At 40.3% G+C, this 14,382-nt stretch overlaps 2 protein-coding genes across 2 annotated transcripts in view; both read right to left on the reverse strand.

The window, feature by feature from the left end:
• Window positions 1–1,579: 1,579 nt before the first annotated feature.
• Window positions 1,580–3,418, reverse strand: LOC120293955 (vesicle-fusing ATPase-like). The gene is made up of 4 exons (XM_039313780.1): window positions 3,240–3,418; window positions 2,898–2,996; window positions 2,741–2,822; window positions 1,580–2,658 (listed from the first exon to the last, which is right to left on the reverse strand). Exons 1-4 carry the CDS (start codon window positions 3,416–3,418, stop codon window positions 2,569–2,571), a joined length of 450 nt encoding a protein of 149 aa, XP_039169714.1. The 3' UTR covers window positions 1,580–2,568.
• A 1,540-nt stretch (window positions 3,419–4,958) lies between these two features.
• Window positions 4,959–14,382, reverse strand: part of LOC120293491 (vesicle-fusing ATPase-like) — a 28,545-nt gene continuing 19,121 nt past the window's right edge. Inside the window, exon 8 of the mRNA XM_039312943.1 lies at window positions 4,959–5,129. The gene's annotated coding sequence lies outside the window, so the exon portion shown is untranslated. The remainder of the gene's footprint in view (window positions 5,130–14,382) is intronic.

Raw genomic sequence — 14,382 nt, forward strand, 5'->3', positions numbered from 1 at the left:
GTTCCATGGGCGGATCCGCCCGCCCGCCCACCTGGACCGGACCGGAACCTTTTTAATATTAAAAAAAAAAAAATTACTAAAGGAAACTCTAGATCTCATCTCACTCCCTTCGTCTTCGGCTTCTAATCCTATCGCAATTTCGCTGCGTTTACTTCTCCCGCCATCTGCATCTCCTCGTACTTAAATTTGGTTTTTCTTTCTTTGGCTTGCTTTGATGTCACGTAATCGTTCTATGTTGAAAACCAAAATTGTTTCGCGTCAAGATCGGTTCCATGGATCCACCCGAGAACCGGACCGTACCGACGGTCCGGTTCCCGGGTGGATCCCAGTTCCAATTTTTCATAACCGGTCCTTAGCGGGCGGTTCCCGGTTCTAAGTCGGGAACCGCCCACCTGAACCATGCACACTCCTAATGTTTGGAATATGCTATGTTTTTTCATGACAGGAAATTTAATTGAGCCAGAAACTAGGGAAGCGTCAACACGCCAACCTCTCTATACAAACCATATCACACACCAAACGGAATTTCAAATTTAACATCGCCATGAGTACTCGTCTATATGCCACAATTGATTAAGATTTGACATATATAATAGTTCATCGAAAATTCGAAAACATGTGAAAATTAAATGAAAATTAATATTTTATTAATATATAGATAAGTATATAAATCGCCACGACAACACCAAAATCTTTTTCCAAAGCCCTTCTAATGTACTTCTGGAAGTCGAGACTTCGGGAAAATGGGCCTGTAATCAAGATGAGCGACCAATATTAAGAATAGGAATTTCTAACACAATTTCCGCAGATCAAACTGATAATATAACATTAAGATGCCATAATAGATCCTTGACGCAGCATTAGATATTCTACTTTCGAGACTGAATTATAAAACCACCGAAGAAAACATGCCTACCCAGAACCCTTAAAAGAGAAATTAAATATATATATATATATATATATATATTGCGACAAATTAATATTAAACAGTAAAATGTGAACATTTTTTATTTATTTATTTGATGACAAACCGGCCAACGGAGAAGACGGTGCTTGCTCCCACAAATCAAGCATCGTCTTGCGAATGAAGTTTGATGAACGAGTTTAAACCTTCCTAGGTCTGTGCCAAATATAACAAGTCGATATTTTGAATAGAGTCAGCAATTAAAAACAACCCTTAATTCTCTTTCTTAAAACTCAATAATTCGATGATAAATAACATGTAATGTTTTTTGGTTTGTTTCCGCCTTTGAGAAAAATATCAAAGTCTGCCAATTCTTCGTCTACCACAAACAGGAATCTCTTTCGACAAATGATACTAATCAATTGAGGTTGAATTTGAATGTGAAGGGCGTGAATAACATTCCAAGCTATATGCTCGAAATATTAGGATAGAGAGATATCAATGGCTTTGGTCTGATGTGGCACAAACCGCATTGCCAATGATGTTTGAACGAGGAGCTTGAACTTTCTTGGGTCCGAGCCAAACATAACAACAACTCAATAAAATGAACAAAGTCGGTAATTAGAAGCAATCCTCAATCTTCACTTTTAGAATTTGATGATAAGTAACGCGTCATGTTTTTTTATTGGTTTCCGCTATGAGAAAAACACCAAACTCGACCGATTCTTTTATCACCACAAATGGGATTATCTTTCGGTGGTGGACACTAATCAATTGATGTTAAATCGCAATGCAAATTGATGAAATCTCTATAAATTAGAACCGGTTTCGAAGTACCAGCTTCAACTCCCATTCCAAACTCGACGGCCATTTCTGGATCACGACTGCCTCCCTCTCTGCCGCTCCAACTGCCGCGACCCCATTGATCCCCTCCCTCCCGGATGATATCGCCTCTCCCTCCCCTCTTCTCCAGCGCCACCTCCTCCGCTGCACGGAGCCCTCTCTCTACCTCGTCCTTTGCCTCCCCGATTTTCTGGTTCACCCTCTTCTTGAACCCCACCTCTCCGAAGCAGCACCATCTCATCCCCATAACCCTTCCCCTTACCCTGCCATCAGCTCCACTTTGCCACCCTCGGCCCCCTGATCTTCGTCCCCGGCAGGTCCATCAATGACATGGCCACGGACTGCATCTGGCTCCTGGATTGCCGATCCCACTGGTGGAAGTCCGGGCCCGCCATGCATGAGAGGGCTGTTTGCTACTGCGGGCATAGTTGGGGAGAAGCTTACATTGTGGGTGGGTGCACTGTGGAAAGCTGGTCTCGAGGCATCCATTGGACGCAGGACCCGGACCCGGGGCGGGTCGCGGGCGGCGGTTCTGTCCTCGTAAACTAGCAACTAGTTGGGTGTTTTTGCTGGTCGGATTTGGTTCTCAAGGCATCCAAGGGGTCCTCGATCGTCGATTGCAGTACAGGTGATCCCAAGAAATGCATTGTTACATGCCTCATGGACTAGCAACTGGCTCATGAATTTCCCCACAAGGGGGCCAAAATGATAACTTGTAAACCAATAACGAGGACGAGAGGGGGAATAGTTAATAAATGCAATGAGGAGAATAAATTTGACTGAATGAACATAATCTATACACTCCAAGAATGATGCTGGCATTAAGCGAACTGGAATTGTCCTGACAAAAGTATGGAGTACCTGTTTGTCAACATCTTCAGTAGTTGATTAGCCCGTAGAACAGCATCAACCTACAAAATTCAAAAACAACAGTTCCATGAGACTGCTACTCCCACGGAGAATCGCAGGACAGTCGGCCCGCGACACGCACACCTGTTCATTTTTCGCTCCTCTCTTGACAAACTCCAGCTCAAGCGTGGGAAACGCCAGATCGAAATTTTCTGGCGGCACAAACCTACATTCGCAACAACACCTTGAGACAATTTCCATTGCTACGAATCGCAAGTACCGCAGTTCGCCGTGAACTAACCTGCAAACAGAGATCGAGTTGCCGGTCGAAGCCCTCGCGTAGCGCCGTTGGATGGCATTCAGCGCGATGTGACAGGGCGGATATATTCGTGAGGAGTTTCTCTCAGTCAAGGGCCACGCACAATCATCGGACGGTTCGACCAAAGATCGCACAACACCACCAGCAAACGATCACGCGTGTAGACAGAACTCGCTCAAAATTACACAAAGCATGAAGCAACAAAGTCAACGATCGATCCTAATCAACACCTCAAAACGAGAAGATCAAGCATGCAAACGATCAAACGGCGAAGAACCGAAACGACGAGAGGAGAGGGAAAGGGTCGGAGAAAGGATATGAGACGGAGAGGACGAAGGAATCGCGGACGGAGGCGAGGAGAGCTTGGTGCCGGGGACGGCGAAGTGGTGGAGATCGGAGGAGCAGCAGTAGGCGAGGTTGGTGAGGGCGAGGTCGGCGGCCGGGGTGTTGGTGACGATCATGGCGGACGGCGACGGGGACGACTGGAAGAACCGGCCGGCCATGGCTGCGATCGGAGGTGGTGGTCGACGTCGAGCGAGGGAGACGAAGTTGAGAAGAAGAAATGAGATCCGATCTTCTTATTTATGGGTTCGGTTTCGGGTTTGGAATTTGGTAATATCCATTAAGGATATTTTATGCTTTTTCGTGCATTGACTGTTATTGTACTGTGCACTATATATCATCGTATTTTTCATAAATACAGATAATTTTCCTTCATTATGATCGAAAATGTTTCCTGAATATTATTGGGAAATGATTTTTATGTGATGACTGACAAAAAGAAATAATATTTTTAAATATTTTTTATTTTAAAAAATCAATTTTAATTTTTTTTTTTTCTTTTTTTAATTCTATTTTCTTTTTCTTTTTATTTTCTTCCTTTTCTTTTCTTCTCCCTTCTTTCACTGCAATCAATCAACAATTGCCATAGACAAGCTCAAGCTCGCCAACCTTGGATGAGCTTAGCCTCGCTAGGATTAGGCAAGCCACGAGCTCGCTGGCCTCAGCGAAGCTCGAGCTCACCTGGATCTGGTGAGCCCAAACTTGCTAGGATTGGTCAAGCTGTGAGCTCACCTTGATCTAGTGAGCCTTGAGCTTAGTGGCCTCAACCAGCGGCATCCATAGGTGAGCTTGAGCTTGTCGGCCTTGGGAAAGGTCAACCTCACCGGGATCAAGTGAGTTGCGAGCTTGTTGGCCTTAATAGAGGTCAAGCTTGCTTGGATCTAGTGAATCTCGAGCTTGCGGGCTTCAGGCAAGCCCAAACTTACTGGGATCGACTAAGCCGCAAGCTCGCTAGGATCTGATGAGCCTTGAGCTCGATGGCCTCAACTAGCTCAGGCTCACCTGGATCGGCTTGCGTCATGGCCAGTCGTTGGGCTACTAGACATCACCAAGGAACGTGGCCAACCGAGGAAGGAGAAAGGAAAAAAAAAAAAAAAAAGGAGATAAAAAAAATTCGAATTTTTTAAAAAAGTTATTTTATAAGAATAAAAATTTCACTAAACAAGAACCCTAAGACTAGAAAAGCATTTTGGAAAATGTATTCCGGTATTTTCGAGGGAAATTATTTTTCTAAATTTAACCTTTGGTAGGAACACATTTTCAGTTGATTAGGAAAACAGGAAGAGGACTTTCGTAGGAAGTCTCGTGCAACAAGACATGTTCCACTCCTTTGCAAGCACAAAGACATGGGAAGACACATCTAGCATGTGATAACTCCGCTCGACCGCGACTTCGTACTTTCCAAAGCATTTCTAGGTTTTAAGGTAAATGTCCTAGAAAACTTTCACTTATACGTCCAGCTCTATGTAGATGTCTGCTGGTGATGCTTCTGCGCAACGATGCTGATGTAGACCGACGCCCGGAAGACGCGACTGGCGTATTCTCCATGAAGCGCCCTGGAAATATACGGGAAACAGTAGAATGTCTAATAATGGCGATGGTTATTTTCCTACAAAATCCTTGTCTGCGAAGAGGAATTCTGCACAATCCTCAAAAGCATGGAGCAAAAGGCCCCGATATTGAAGTTTCCAACAACGAGAATACCACAAAACAAGAGTCTGTAATTCATAGGGACTAGTGTGTTTTTTCATGTAACCGTCGGTTAACTTCTTCACAAAATCACAAGCGTTTGCTACTCAACAAATGAACAACTCATGCCGAGTGCAAAGCATTTTAGCAAATAAAAGTTTGGAAAAGATATATACAGATTGTTGTCATGACCTCTTTTTTTCCGTCCGGGGGAAAAGGAAGAGGGTTTAGGGGTATTTGCCTAAAGAGGCGGACCAATGGCCTTAAATTAGGCGCGGGTTCTCCCAAGCCCATACCTCGCTCAAACATTGGATTTTGAATTATAATTCTTAACAACCTATGTATTTCTAGGAGTCGCCACTTGCCTACTGGGGTTGGCTAGAAACCAGTCAAGACGCGGGAGTATTGTCTCGATTCCTACGCAACTAGAGATTTCTAGGACCGGGGACTTGTTTACGCCAATGTTTCTATTAACGCCCTTGCGGTACCACTAACTTGGAAAGTTGTTTATCTAAATGGCCACGCAATCTTGATTACCAATTATAATCTTTATGAAACCACTAAGTGTCAATGCAAATGTTTTTGTAGTTTTTTTTTTTTTAATGTCTAGACTAATCCTAACATAATTTAGAAGAGAAATTTACATTCAAATTAATGAAAAGCGGCGCGTAAGTAAACATTCAAGAAATTGAAATGACTTGAAAATAAATGCGGAAAAGGTAAACTCGATACAAGTCGGGCAAATAATATTACATGGCCTTGTTATCACGCCCGGGACAGGACCCCCATGAGCAAAATGAAAATTTAAATATGCATGAAATTACTCTAGATGCATGAAATTACTTTAAATAGTTTTAATCTACGCAAAATGAATTATTTACAAAAATGGTTATAAAATACCAAAATAGCATTAAATTAGGAAAATGACTTTTTAAAATTAGGAAAATTTCATATATGTCATTTATATCCTAATTTGATGCTATCTAACATTTTTTGATATTTTTTGAAATTTTCATATTTTCTCTTTTTTTTTAATTATTATTTAAAATAATAATAATAATAATAATTCCTTAAACCGATCTATGCTAACATGGAGTAACACAGCACATGAATATCACAATAATCAAGCTCAAATCGACCGTTTCAAGATCGAAGCTTAGTTTGGACATTTTGTCGAACACTTGGTGTGCATTAAACTAGCCCCAATAGCCTCTTTGAGCCATGTTTGCAGCCTTCAATCTCCACTCATAAGCAATCTCATGTGGAACTAAAGTATTAAGATTATACTACCACATGCAAAGAACAAGATTAGATAGAAATCATAGCTAAAAACACACTAGAACCAAGCTAAAATCATCCTCAAATACACGGGTTTGAACTGATTTTGCAAATCTGGGTTTGAACCCAAGTCAAACAAACAGGTTGCATGCCCATATTCAAGCCCCAACACTCATCGCATACGAGATCTAAAGGAAACATTACTTGATCCGAGTGAAAGTAGGTAACATGAGCTTTCAAATGCAATAAACATCACAGAGAATGACCCACCGAACAACATCAAAACGACCTCTCCAAGAAGCACACATGCAACACTCTTGAAGAGATTTCAAACACTTGGAAAAATTTCAGCCTCAGAAATCAGTTTTCTGAGCTGGTTTTCCTCTTGATTTTCATGATTAAAACATGCTCAAAATCGAAAATAAATATATCTAGGGTGCTTACCTTGCTTCCTAGTTTCTTTTTCAAGTGGTTCTTGGCCGATGAAACCGACAAATTATCCTCGGGGGCCTGTGGAAGTTGGCTTCTTCAACTGGAAATGAGATCTGCAAAAAAAACGAACTGACAATGAAGGTTTTCGTTGAGCTCTAACATTAGACTTCAAGACGTATTTTGTTGGAAACATTGACACCAAGACAAACTATATGTATTCTAGTTTTGGTTAAAAGTCAATATTTTCCTCATTTGTCTCTCAACTTTCTCAAAAACACTGGCTTTCCTCACTCGTGACCAACCAGTCTCGACACTTAGAAAAATTTTCGGACTTTCTTGGCCCGACAGGAGGGCACTGTTTCGGGGGGCTTTAGGAGGCCTTCCGATCTCCATTTTGGACGTGCGACCTATGGATGGAAATATATTTGAGTGAAGTTTCACTCTCTAGTTTAAGGTTTTGGCTAATTTTGGCTGCAAGTTTGCGAAAATCTCACTTTTCTCTCAGAAGGTTGATCTGGAATTTCTGGGTTTTCTTTTCTGGAGTTGCTTCTGAGGGCCTCTTTGGGGGACGATTCCGAGCTCTCCCTCTCCCTCTCGTCTCCTCTCTCTCCTCCCTCGAAATACCTTGCTTCCCTGACGTTATCCCCCGAATTGGAGGATTTTTGGTCGGCCTTTTGTCCACCTACCAAGCCTGTCAACTGACCCAGCTCACCCACTTTCTGACTTAGCCAAAATTTTCAAATTTCGCAGCTGTTGAGTGTCCGGATTTGGTGCGATTTTCCCGTGCCTGCAGCAGCTTATCTCTGACCAATGCTTGTCCACTTGCAGTACCAATGATGGTATTCCATCACGTGCAGAGATCGGGCTGGTTGGGCAGGTGAGGAGGATATGGTGGGGCCACCAATATGCCTACTTAGCAGCTCCGAATTAAGACCTAATCATGGGCTGGGTTTTGGTAACTAGTTTGAGTGCTTTAATCCATTAATTTGGCTGCGGTTTTTGATCAATTAGCAAGTAAATGTATAGTAGTTTAAGATCTCAACCAGATTTTGCAATTGTGCCCACCCAATTTTGCAAGAAAGTCCCTCAAACTTAGCCATTTTTTTATCCGAAAATACCCAACTCAAGGCAAATTTGGTCTTTTCGGCTCGATTTGATTGATTCGAGTTGGCCCAAATTCAATTTCAACTTAATTGGTGACCAAGATGATGATTTACGGGCTCGGGCGCAAATTTTGCAAAATTTGCGAATTGGTCCCTCAACTTTTGGAATTGCATTTTGGCCCCAACTTACCATTTGAATTCCAATCTAACCTCCTGGGCTTGGCTAGTCACATTTAGATCATTGGCCCCAACTTTTTTTTTTTCTTTTTTTTTTTCTTTTTTATTTTCAATTTTTTAAAGTAAAAACATCTTCCATTTAAAATACTATATTAAATACCTAGATAATCTACATGCAATAATTAATTAATTAATTTTTAATTTTTTTTTTAGGTGTCAACAGCTGCCCCTCTTTGCAAGGAAGCTCGAAGAGATTTCTTTCAAAGATAACGTGACACCTAATTTTTTGTTTTTTTTTGTTTTTTTGTTTTTTTGTTTTTTAACAATAGTAAAATGAAAATGCAATGTGAAGAGCGTGGTTTAGGGATGTACCTATGAACAATTTGAAAATTGTGGTTTAAGGATATACCCACAAACCTTGTGGTTTAAGGCAGTCCCACGAACCTTGTGGTTTAAGGCAGACCCACTAACCGTGTGGTTTAAGGCAGTCCCACGAACCGTGTGGTTTAAGGCAGTCCCACTAACCTTGTGGTTTAAGGCGTAACCGTGTGGTTTAAGGTAGTCCCACTAACCGTGTGGTTTAAGGCAAACCCACTAACCTTGTGGTTTAAGGCAGTCCCACTAACCGTGTGGTTTAAGGTAGTCCCACTAACCCGTGTGGTTTAAGGCAGTCTCACTAACCGTGTGGTTTAAGGAAGTCCCACTAACCGTGTGGTTTAAGGCAGTCCCACTAACCGTGTGGTTTAAGGCAGTCCCACTAACCTCGTGGTTTAAGGCAGTCCCACTAACCTCGTGGTTTAATGCAGTCCCACTAACCGTGTGGTTTAAGGCAATCCCACTAACCGTGCAAATTGTATGATTTTAGGATGACCAAGAACCTCTTGAAAATGCATGGTTTAAGGCTAACCCATGAACCCTTTGAAATTATGTCTTGAAAATGCATGGTTTGAGGCTAACCCATGAACCTTTTGGAATTGTGTGGTTTAAGGATAACCAAGAACCTCTTGAAAGTGCATGGTTTCGGACTAACCTATGAACCCTTTGGAATTGCATGGTTTAAGGGTAACCAAGAACCTCTTGAAAGTGCATGGTTTAAGACTAACCTATGAACCCTTTGAAATTGCATGGTTTAAGGGTAACCAAGAATGCATGGTTTAAGGCTAACCCATGAACCATTTGAAATTGCAAGGTTTAAGGATAACCAAGAACCTTTTGAAAATGCATGGTTTAAGGCTAACCCATGAACCCTTTGGAATTGCATGGTTAAGGGTAACCAAGAACCTTTTGAAAATGCATGGTTTAAGGCTAACCCATGAACCATTTGAAATTGTGTTTTGAAAATGCATGGTTTAATGTTGACCCATGAACTCTTTGAAATTGCATGGTTTAAGGGTAATCAAGAACATTTTGGAAGTGCATGGTTTAAGGCTAACCAATGAACCTTTTGGAATTGCATGGTTTAAGGGTAACCAAGAACCTCTTGAAAGTGCATGGTTTAAGGCTAACCAATGAACCTTTTGGAATTGCAAGGTTTAAGGATAACCAAGAACCTTTTGAAAATGCGTGGTTTAAGGCTAACCCATAAACCCTTTGAAATTGCAAGGTTTAAGGATAACCAGGAACCTTTTGAAAATTGCATGGTTTAAAGCTAACCCATGAACCCTTTGGAATTACATGGTTTAAGGAAAACCAAGAACCTCTTGAAAATGCATGGTTTAAGGCTAACTCATAAACCCTTTGAAATTGCAAGGTTTAAGGATAACCAAGAACCTTTTGAAAATTGCATGGTTTAAGGCTAACCCATGAACCCTTTGGAATTGCATGGTTTAAGGATAACCAAGAACCTCTTGAAAATGCATGGTTTAAGGCTAACCCATGAACCCTTGAAAATTGCATGGTTTAAAGGTAACCAAGAACCTTTTGAAAATGCATGGTTTAAGGCTAACCCATGAACCCTTTGAAATTGCAAGATTTAAGGATAACCAAGAACCTTTTGAAAATTGCATGGTTTAAGGCTAATCCAAGAACCCTTTAGAATTGCATGGTTTAAGGATAACCAAGAACCTCTTGAAAATGCATGGTTTAAGGCTAACTCATAAACCCTTTGAAATTGCAAGGTTTAAGGATAACCAAGAACCTTTTGAAAATTGCATGGTTTAAGGCTAACCCATGAACCCTTTGAAATTGCAAGGTTTTAGGATAACCAAGAACCTTTTGAAAATGCATGGTTTAAGGCTAACCCATGAACCCTTGAAAATTGCATGGTTTAAAGGTAACCAAGAACCTTTTGAAAATGCATGGTTTAAGGCTAACCCATGAACCCTTTGAAATTGCAAGATTTAAGGATAACCAAGAACCTTTTGAAAATTGCATGGTTTAAGGCTAATCCAAGAACCCTTTAGAATTGCATGGTTTAAGGATAACCAAGAACCTCTTGAAAATTGCATGGTTTAAGGCTAATCCATGAACCCTTTGAAATTGTGTGGTTTCACTGGAGGAACCTGTCATTCGAGAATATTCTGAAATGGATACTGCACATCAAATAGTATTCATTATAACAAGTATTATAGTAGCGAAAGCATGCTAGATGAGGTCAATTTCAACATGTCATTAGAAACACTATCAAAAGTGTATCGGTAATGAGAAAACAATGATTGCATAAACAAATCAAACTAATTCCGACAACTTGACAAACTCGCAAAACTGTCATCACGCTCGAATAATATCATTAATCGTCAAATTCTCTTGGGAGAAAAGTCCTTGTCGAAATGACCCTGACTTATGAGAAAGGTTTGTTAAGTATGCCAAGCGAAGATCCCTAGTCAGAAAGGGCTTCTCGCATATCTTCAAGAAAATGGCTGTTTGATCCCATCTGTTCATGTGGGAAATAAACTGATCACTCAACCTCACTCTTCCAGTGCGCAAGGCTTTGAATCATTTGCAATAAGTACACATTGACCAATCAAAGAGGTCTTTTAGAAGGACCGTAGTGTAGGTTTGGTCATGGTTTTAGCAATGGATAAGCATCATTGGCTATGAAATAAATTAATCACTGATCGAGATCTCCGCCAGGTTTACAAGTCATGAAACCTTAAGATGAGATAAGACAACCTTACTCTCACTTCTTCGAGTGGCATCTTCTTTAGGAAGTCCTTATTTCCACTTTGAATCATCCCAATCTGAAGAGACTTTGGGAATAGGTTGTAATGTTGGATTGGTGAAAGGCTCAAAAGGGCTTAGAACTTTTTGTCAAAAGGGATTTGAGAGTTGGTGATTATCATGGCATCATTACCATATCATCCATTTTTTAAGCACTCAATGTTTAGAATTCAAATTGTCTCGAAAGTCCTTTGACTAATCATCTTAACATAATGGCTTTTGCATTTGCAATGATTTTCTTTTCAATGCAGGCATTTTTTTTTGCCATTTTTGCTTTCACAGAGATATTCCTCTTGATGCAATTGTTTTTCTTCCACTCTCTCTCCCTTTTTTTTTTTTTTTTTTTTTGGGCATTGGCCTTGCTTTTACTAGGCACACTGCTTTTTCATGCCCCTTAATTTTCACTTGACTTTTGTTCTTTCAACTTTTTGAGCTCTTAGGACTTTCAAGATGCTTTTCATATTTTCATATAAACACCAATGCATTGGTAAATCATGTGCCCCGCCCCGATGTGGGGAGATAATCACCATTCGGGTTTTAGAAATGAATAGTTAGGCTCAATATGGTTTAAGCAAAGGGTATCGGTGTCTGGGTAGAGAAAAGAATGCTCTTCTTCACCTTGGGATGCTTCGAGCTTCCATAAGAATTCACTTGAAGTTACCACAAAAGATTTATGCAAGTGAGAGTAAAGAAACCTTTCTCATCTTTCCTCTCCAAATAATGTCAACCCAAACCTCCATAATTTCCCCATCGTGGGGTGGTTCTTGACAAGGGTATTTTTTAGAAAATTCTTCACATTAAAAGGCTCAAATGGACTAACTATTGTCGCTTGTGGTGTGTATGATAGATGAAAGAAATGCCTCTTATCATCTTGATCTATGTACCTATTGCGAATGAATTCATTGACCTCAAACAACACGAGCTTTCTTTTTCACTCGAATTCCAGAGTGTTTAAAGGACATGTTTGGAAATGGGTTGCCTTTCCTCATCCTAAGTGTTTCTCGCTTGGCATAAGCAACATCGCCTTTCATTTTTGTTGAGATCATCTGAGTGGATTAATCTCCATAGAGAATTTTGATTCGAAATGAGTGATCCATCGAGTGGATGGACAATTTAAAGGTAAAGAAGATTTTTGCAAACTTTGTGGAAAACTTGTTTCTTCAATTTCCATTTTTTGTGCTTGTTTCTAGAAAAACACTAAATGTTCTTTCTTGCAATGAAAATTCTCCATTTGTTTTCCATTTGATTTTGAGAAGAAGGGTACTTACCTGTGCCTTAGTAGTCAGGCGACCCTACGAAGAACAAAAAGGAATGTGTTAGTACATGAATCCTCAGGGATCGTAAAACTGGGAACGATACAACATTACCTTTGGTCAGTTTCACCATTTGGGCAGCAAACAACAACATGAACCTATTGTTTTAAGGCTTGAAGAGATTCTCGGGTCTTTGGTCTCATTAGTTCAAGCATTTTCCCTCTTTTTGCAAAAATAAGAGATGAAAAAGTTTTTATTTATTTATTTATTATTTTTTTACATGGCAACCTTGTTGCCATTTCCGGGGATCGAACCCTGTACCTCTCGGACCGTTCATTCATTCCCATACCACCAGGCCGAAGCGCTGGTAGTGTCTACGGGGCGCTTCTTTTTTTATTTAATTGAACCGGCTCTAGAACGACATATATTTTAAGCCAACTTAGGTGACTTTGTCATGTGTTAACTCCACATGCTTACTTTGTCGATATAGATTATGCTTAAATCAATTTCTCGATTTTGTTCCTCGAATACCAACGCTTCTGTTAAACAAAGGAACTACGTCAAAAATGAAGTTTAGATGAGGCATTTTGGAAACGATACCGAATTACCCTTCTCCTACATCTGACTTTAAATGTCTTGTGTTTCCTCTTCATGTGCCTTTGCTCTTTAGGTGTTAACATTTCCTTGAAGATCTTGCTTTCAAATGGGCCATTTAGATGTTATCATTCACTCATTCTAAGTGGGCGTCAAAGATGAAAGGAGAGGGGTACTCCTTGTTTCGACATGTGAGGACATTGCTCCTTGGATATTTTACTCCATTTATTCCATCAAAATGGATGGTTGGGCCTTAACATGCCTTCTTGGTATAAGGTGTTGCTCCAACAGTCAATGTGCACCTTTTCCTACAAGAGATAGGGCATGTTACTTATATTCCAGAATTGAATTGGACTAATTTAGAAACGATACTCCCTTTTTTTGTGCTGAATCAATTGACTTTGTTTCATCTTGCTCATGGGTGAGAGTTGCTCTACTTTGAGTGATTTGCCCCATTCATCAACTGCAAGGAAAAAGAGACGAATATGTTATTTTCATATTCGACGTGATTCATTTTAGGAACGGTATACTCCCTTTTACGGCATATATGATGACTGCGTTCCATCTCGTTTCCTTGGCTATGGAGAGGGATTTGCTTTCATGATTGACAGTAATTCACTTGGCAAATGTCTATTCCATTTGAAATTTTCCCCTTTTAGAAGTCGGGTGACTCAGGCATTACGTGCCCCCGATCCATTTTATGGCCATCTGCCCCAATTAAAATTTCCTACACGTATGGAAACAATGTATTATTTCCACTCTTAGGTACATTAAGTTTAGGAACGAAGTACACCCTTTTTTAAAGTCGGGCAATTCCGCATCTCATCATATCTTTGTGGAAGAAGGGAGATATTGTCCTTATGGTTGAATGCATGCCACATTGAGTTAGATAACTTGTCCATATGCAGCTTCATTATGTTGGGTTGATGAATCTTCATTTCATTTGAATCCTTCATGCTTTAGTTTCCCGCCTACCCCTTTTAGGCTAGGTGATCTTTCGCCATTTTTTCTGCATCAATGCATTTCCCACTTCACAATCTGTAAACGTGGGTGGCTATGTCAGTTTATAAATGAGTTGTTTTGACTATTGAAACGAACGCACCCTTTTCTTTTAGAGATCATGTGATTCTGGACCAAGTTGTCCTTCCCATGTAGTCTTGTTGCTTGCCAGTAATTTGCCTCACTAAATCTGCACAAAGTACAAGGACAAGTAATTCCTAAAATAAATCAAATTTAACTTGAAACGATTACCACCTTTTATTTTAGGGCAATATTTGATGATCGATTCTTGTTTGTGTACATCTTCATCTTGAAGTGTTGTCTTGCAGATCACCCATAATCATCTCCCTACAGGATTGGATGCCAAGAAACCATTGGAAGTGTAGGGATTGCATATGCTTCTTGTTCACAACCAACGAAATAGTTTGATGCCAAAGAATG

Source organism: Eucalyptus grandis, chromosome 5 (genome assembly GCF_016545825.1).
Source record: "Eucalyptus grandis isolate ANBG69807.140 chromosome 5, ASM1654582v1, whole genome shotgun sequence".
In the NCBI taxonomy this organism is placed as follows: Eukaryota; Viridiplantae; Streptophyta; class Magnoliopsida; order Myrtales; family Myrtaceae; genus Eucalyptus; species Eucalyptus grandis.

Excerpts from the sequence above, each read along its gene's own strand:
- LOC120293955 (XM_039313780.1), bottom strand. The coding sequence starts at position 3,418 with ATGGCCGGCCGGTTCTTCCAGTCGTCCCCGTCGCCGTCCGCCATGATC. Across the intron at positions 2,823-2,897 it reads AACTCGATCTCTGTTTGCAG|GTTTGTGCCGCCAGAAAATT; the intron begins GTTAGTTCACGG and ends TTGCGAATGTAG. Across the intron at positions 2,659-2,740 it reads GAGGAGCGAAAAATGAACAG|GTTGATGCTGTTCTACGGGC; the intron begins GTGTGCGTGTCG and ends TGAATTTTGTAG.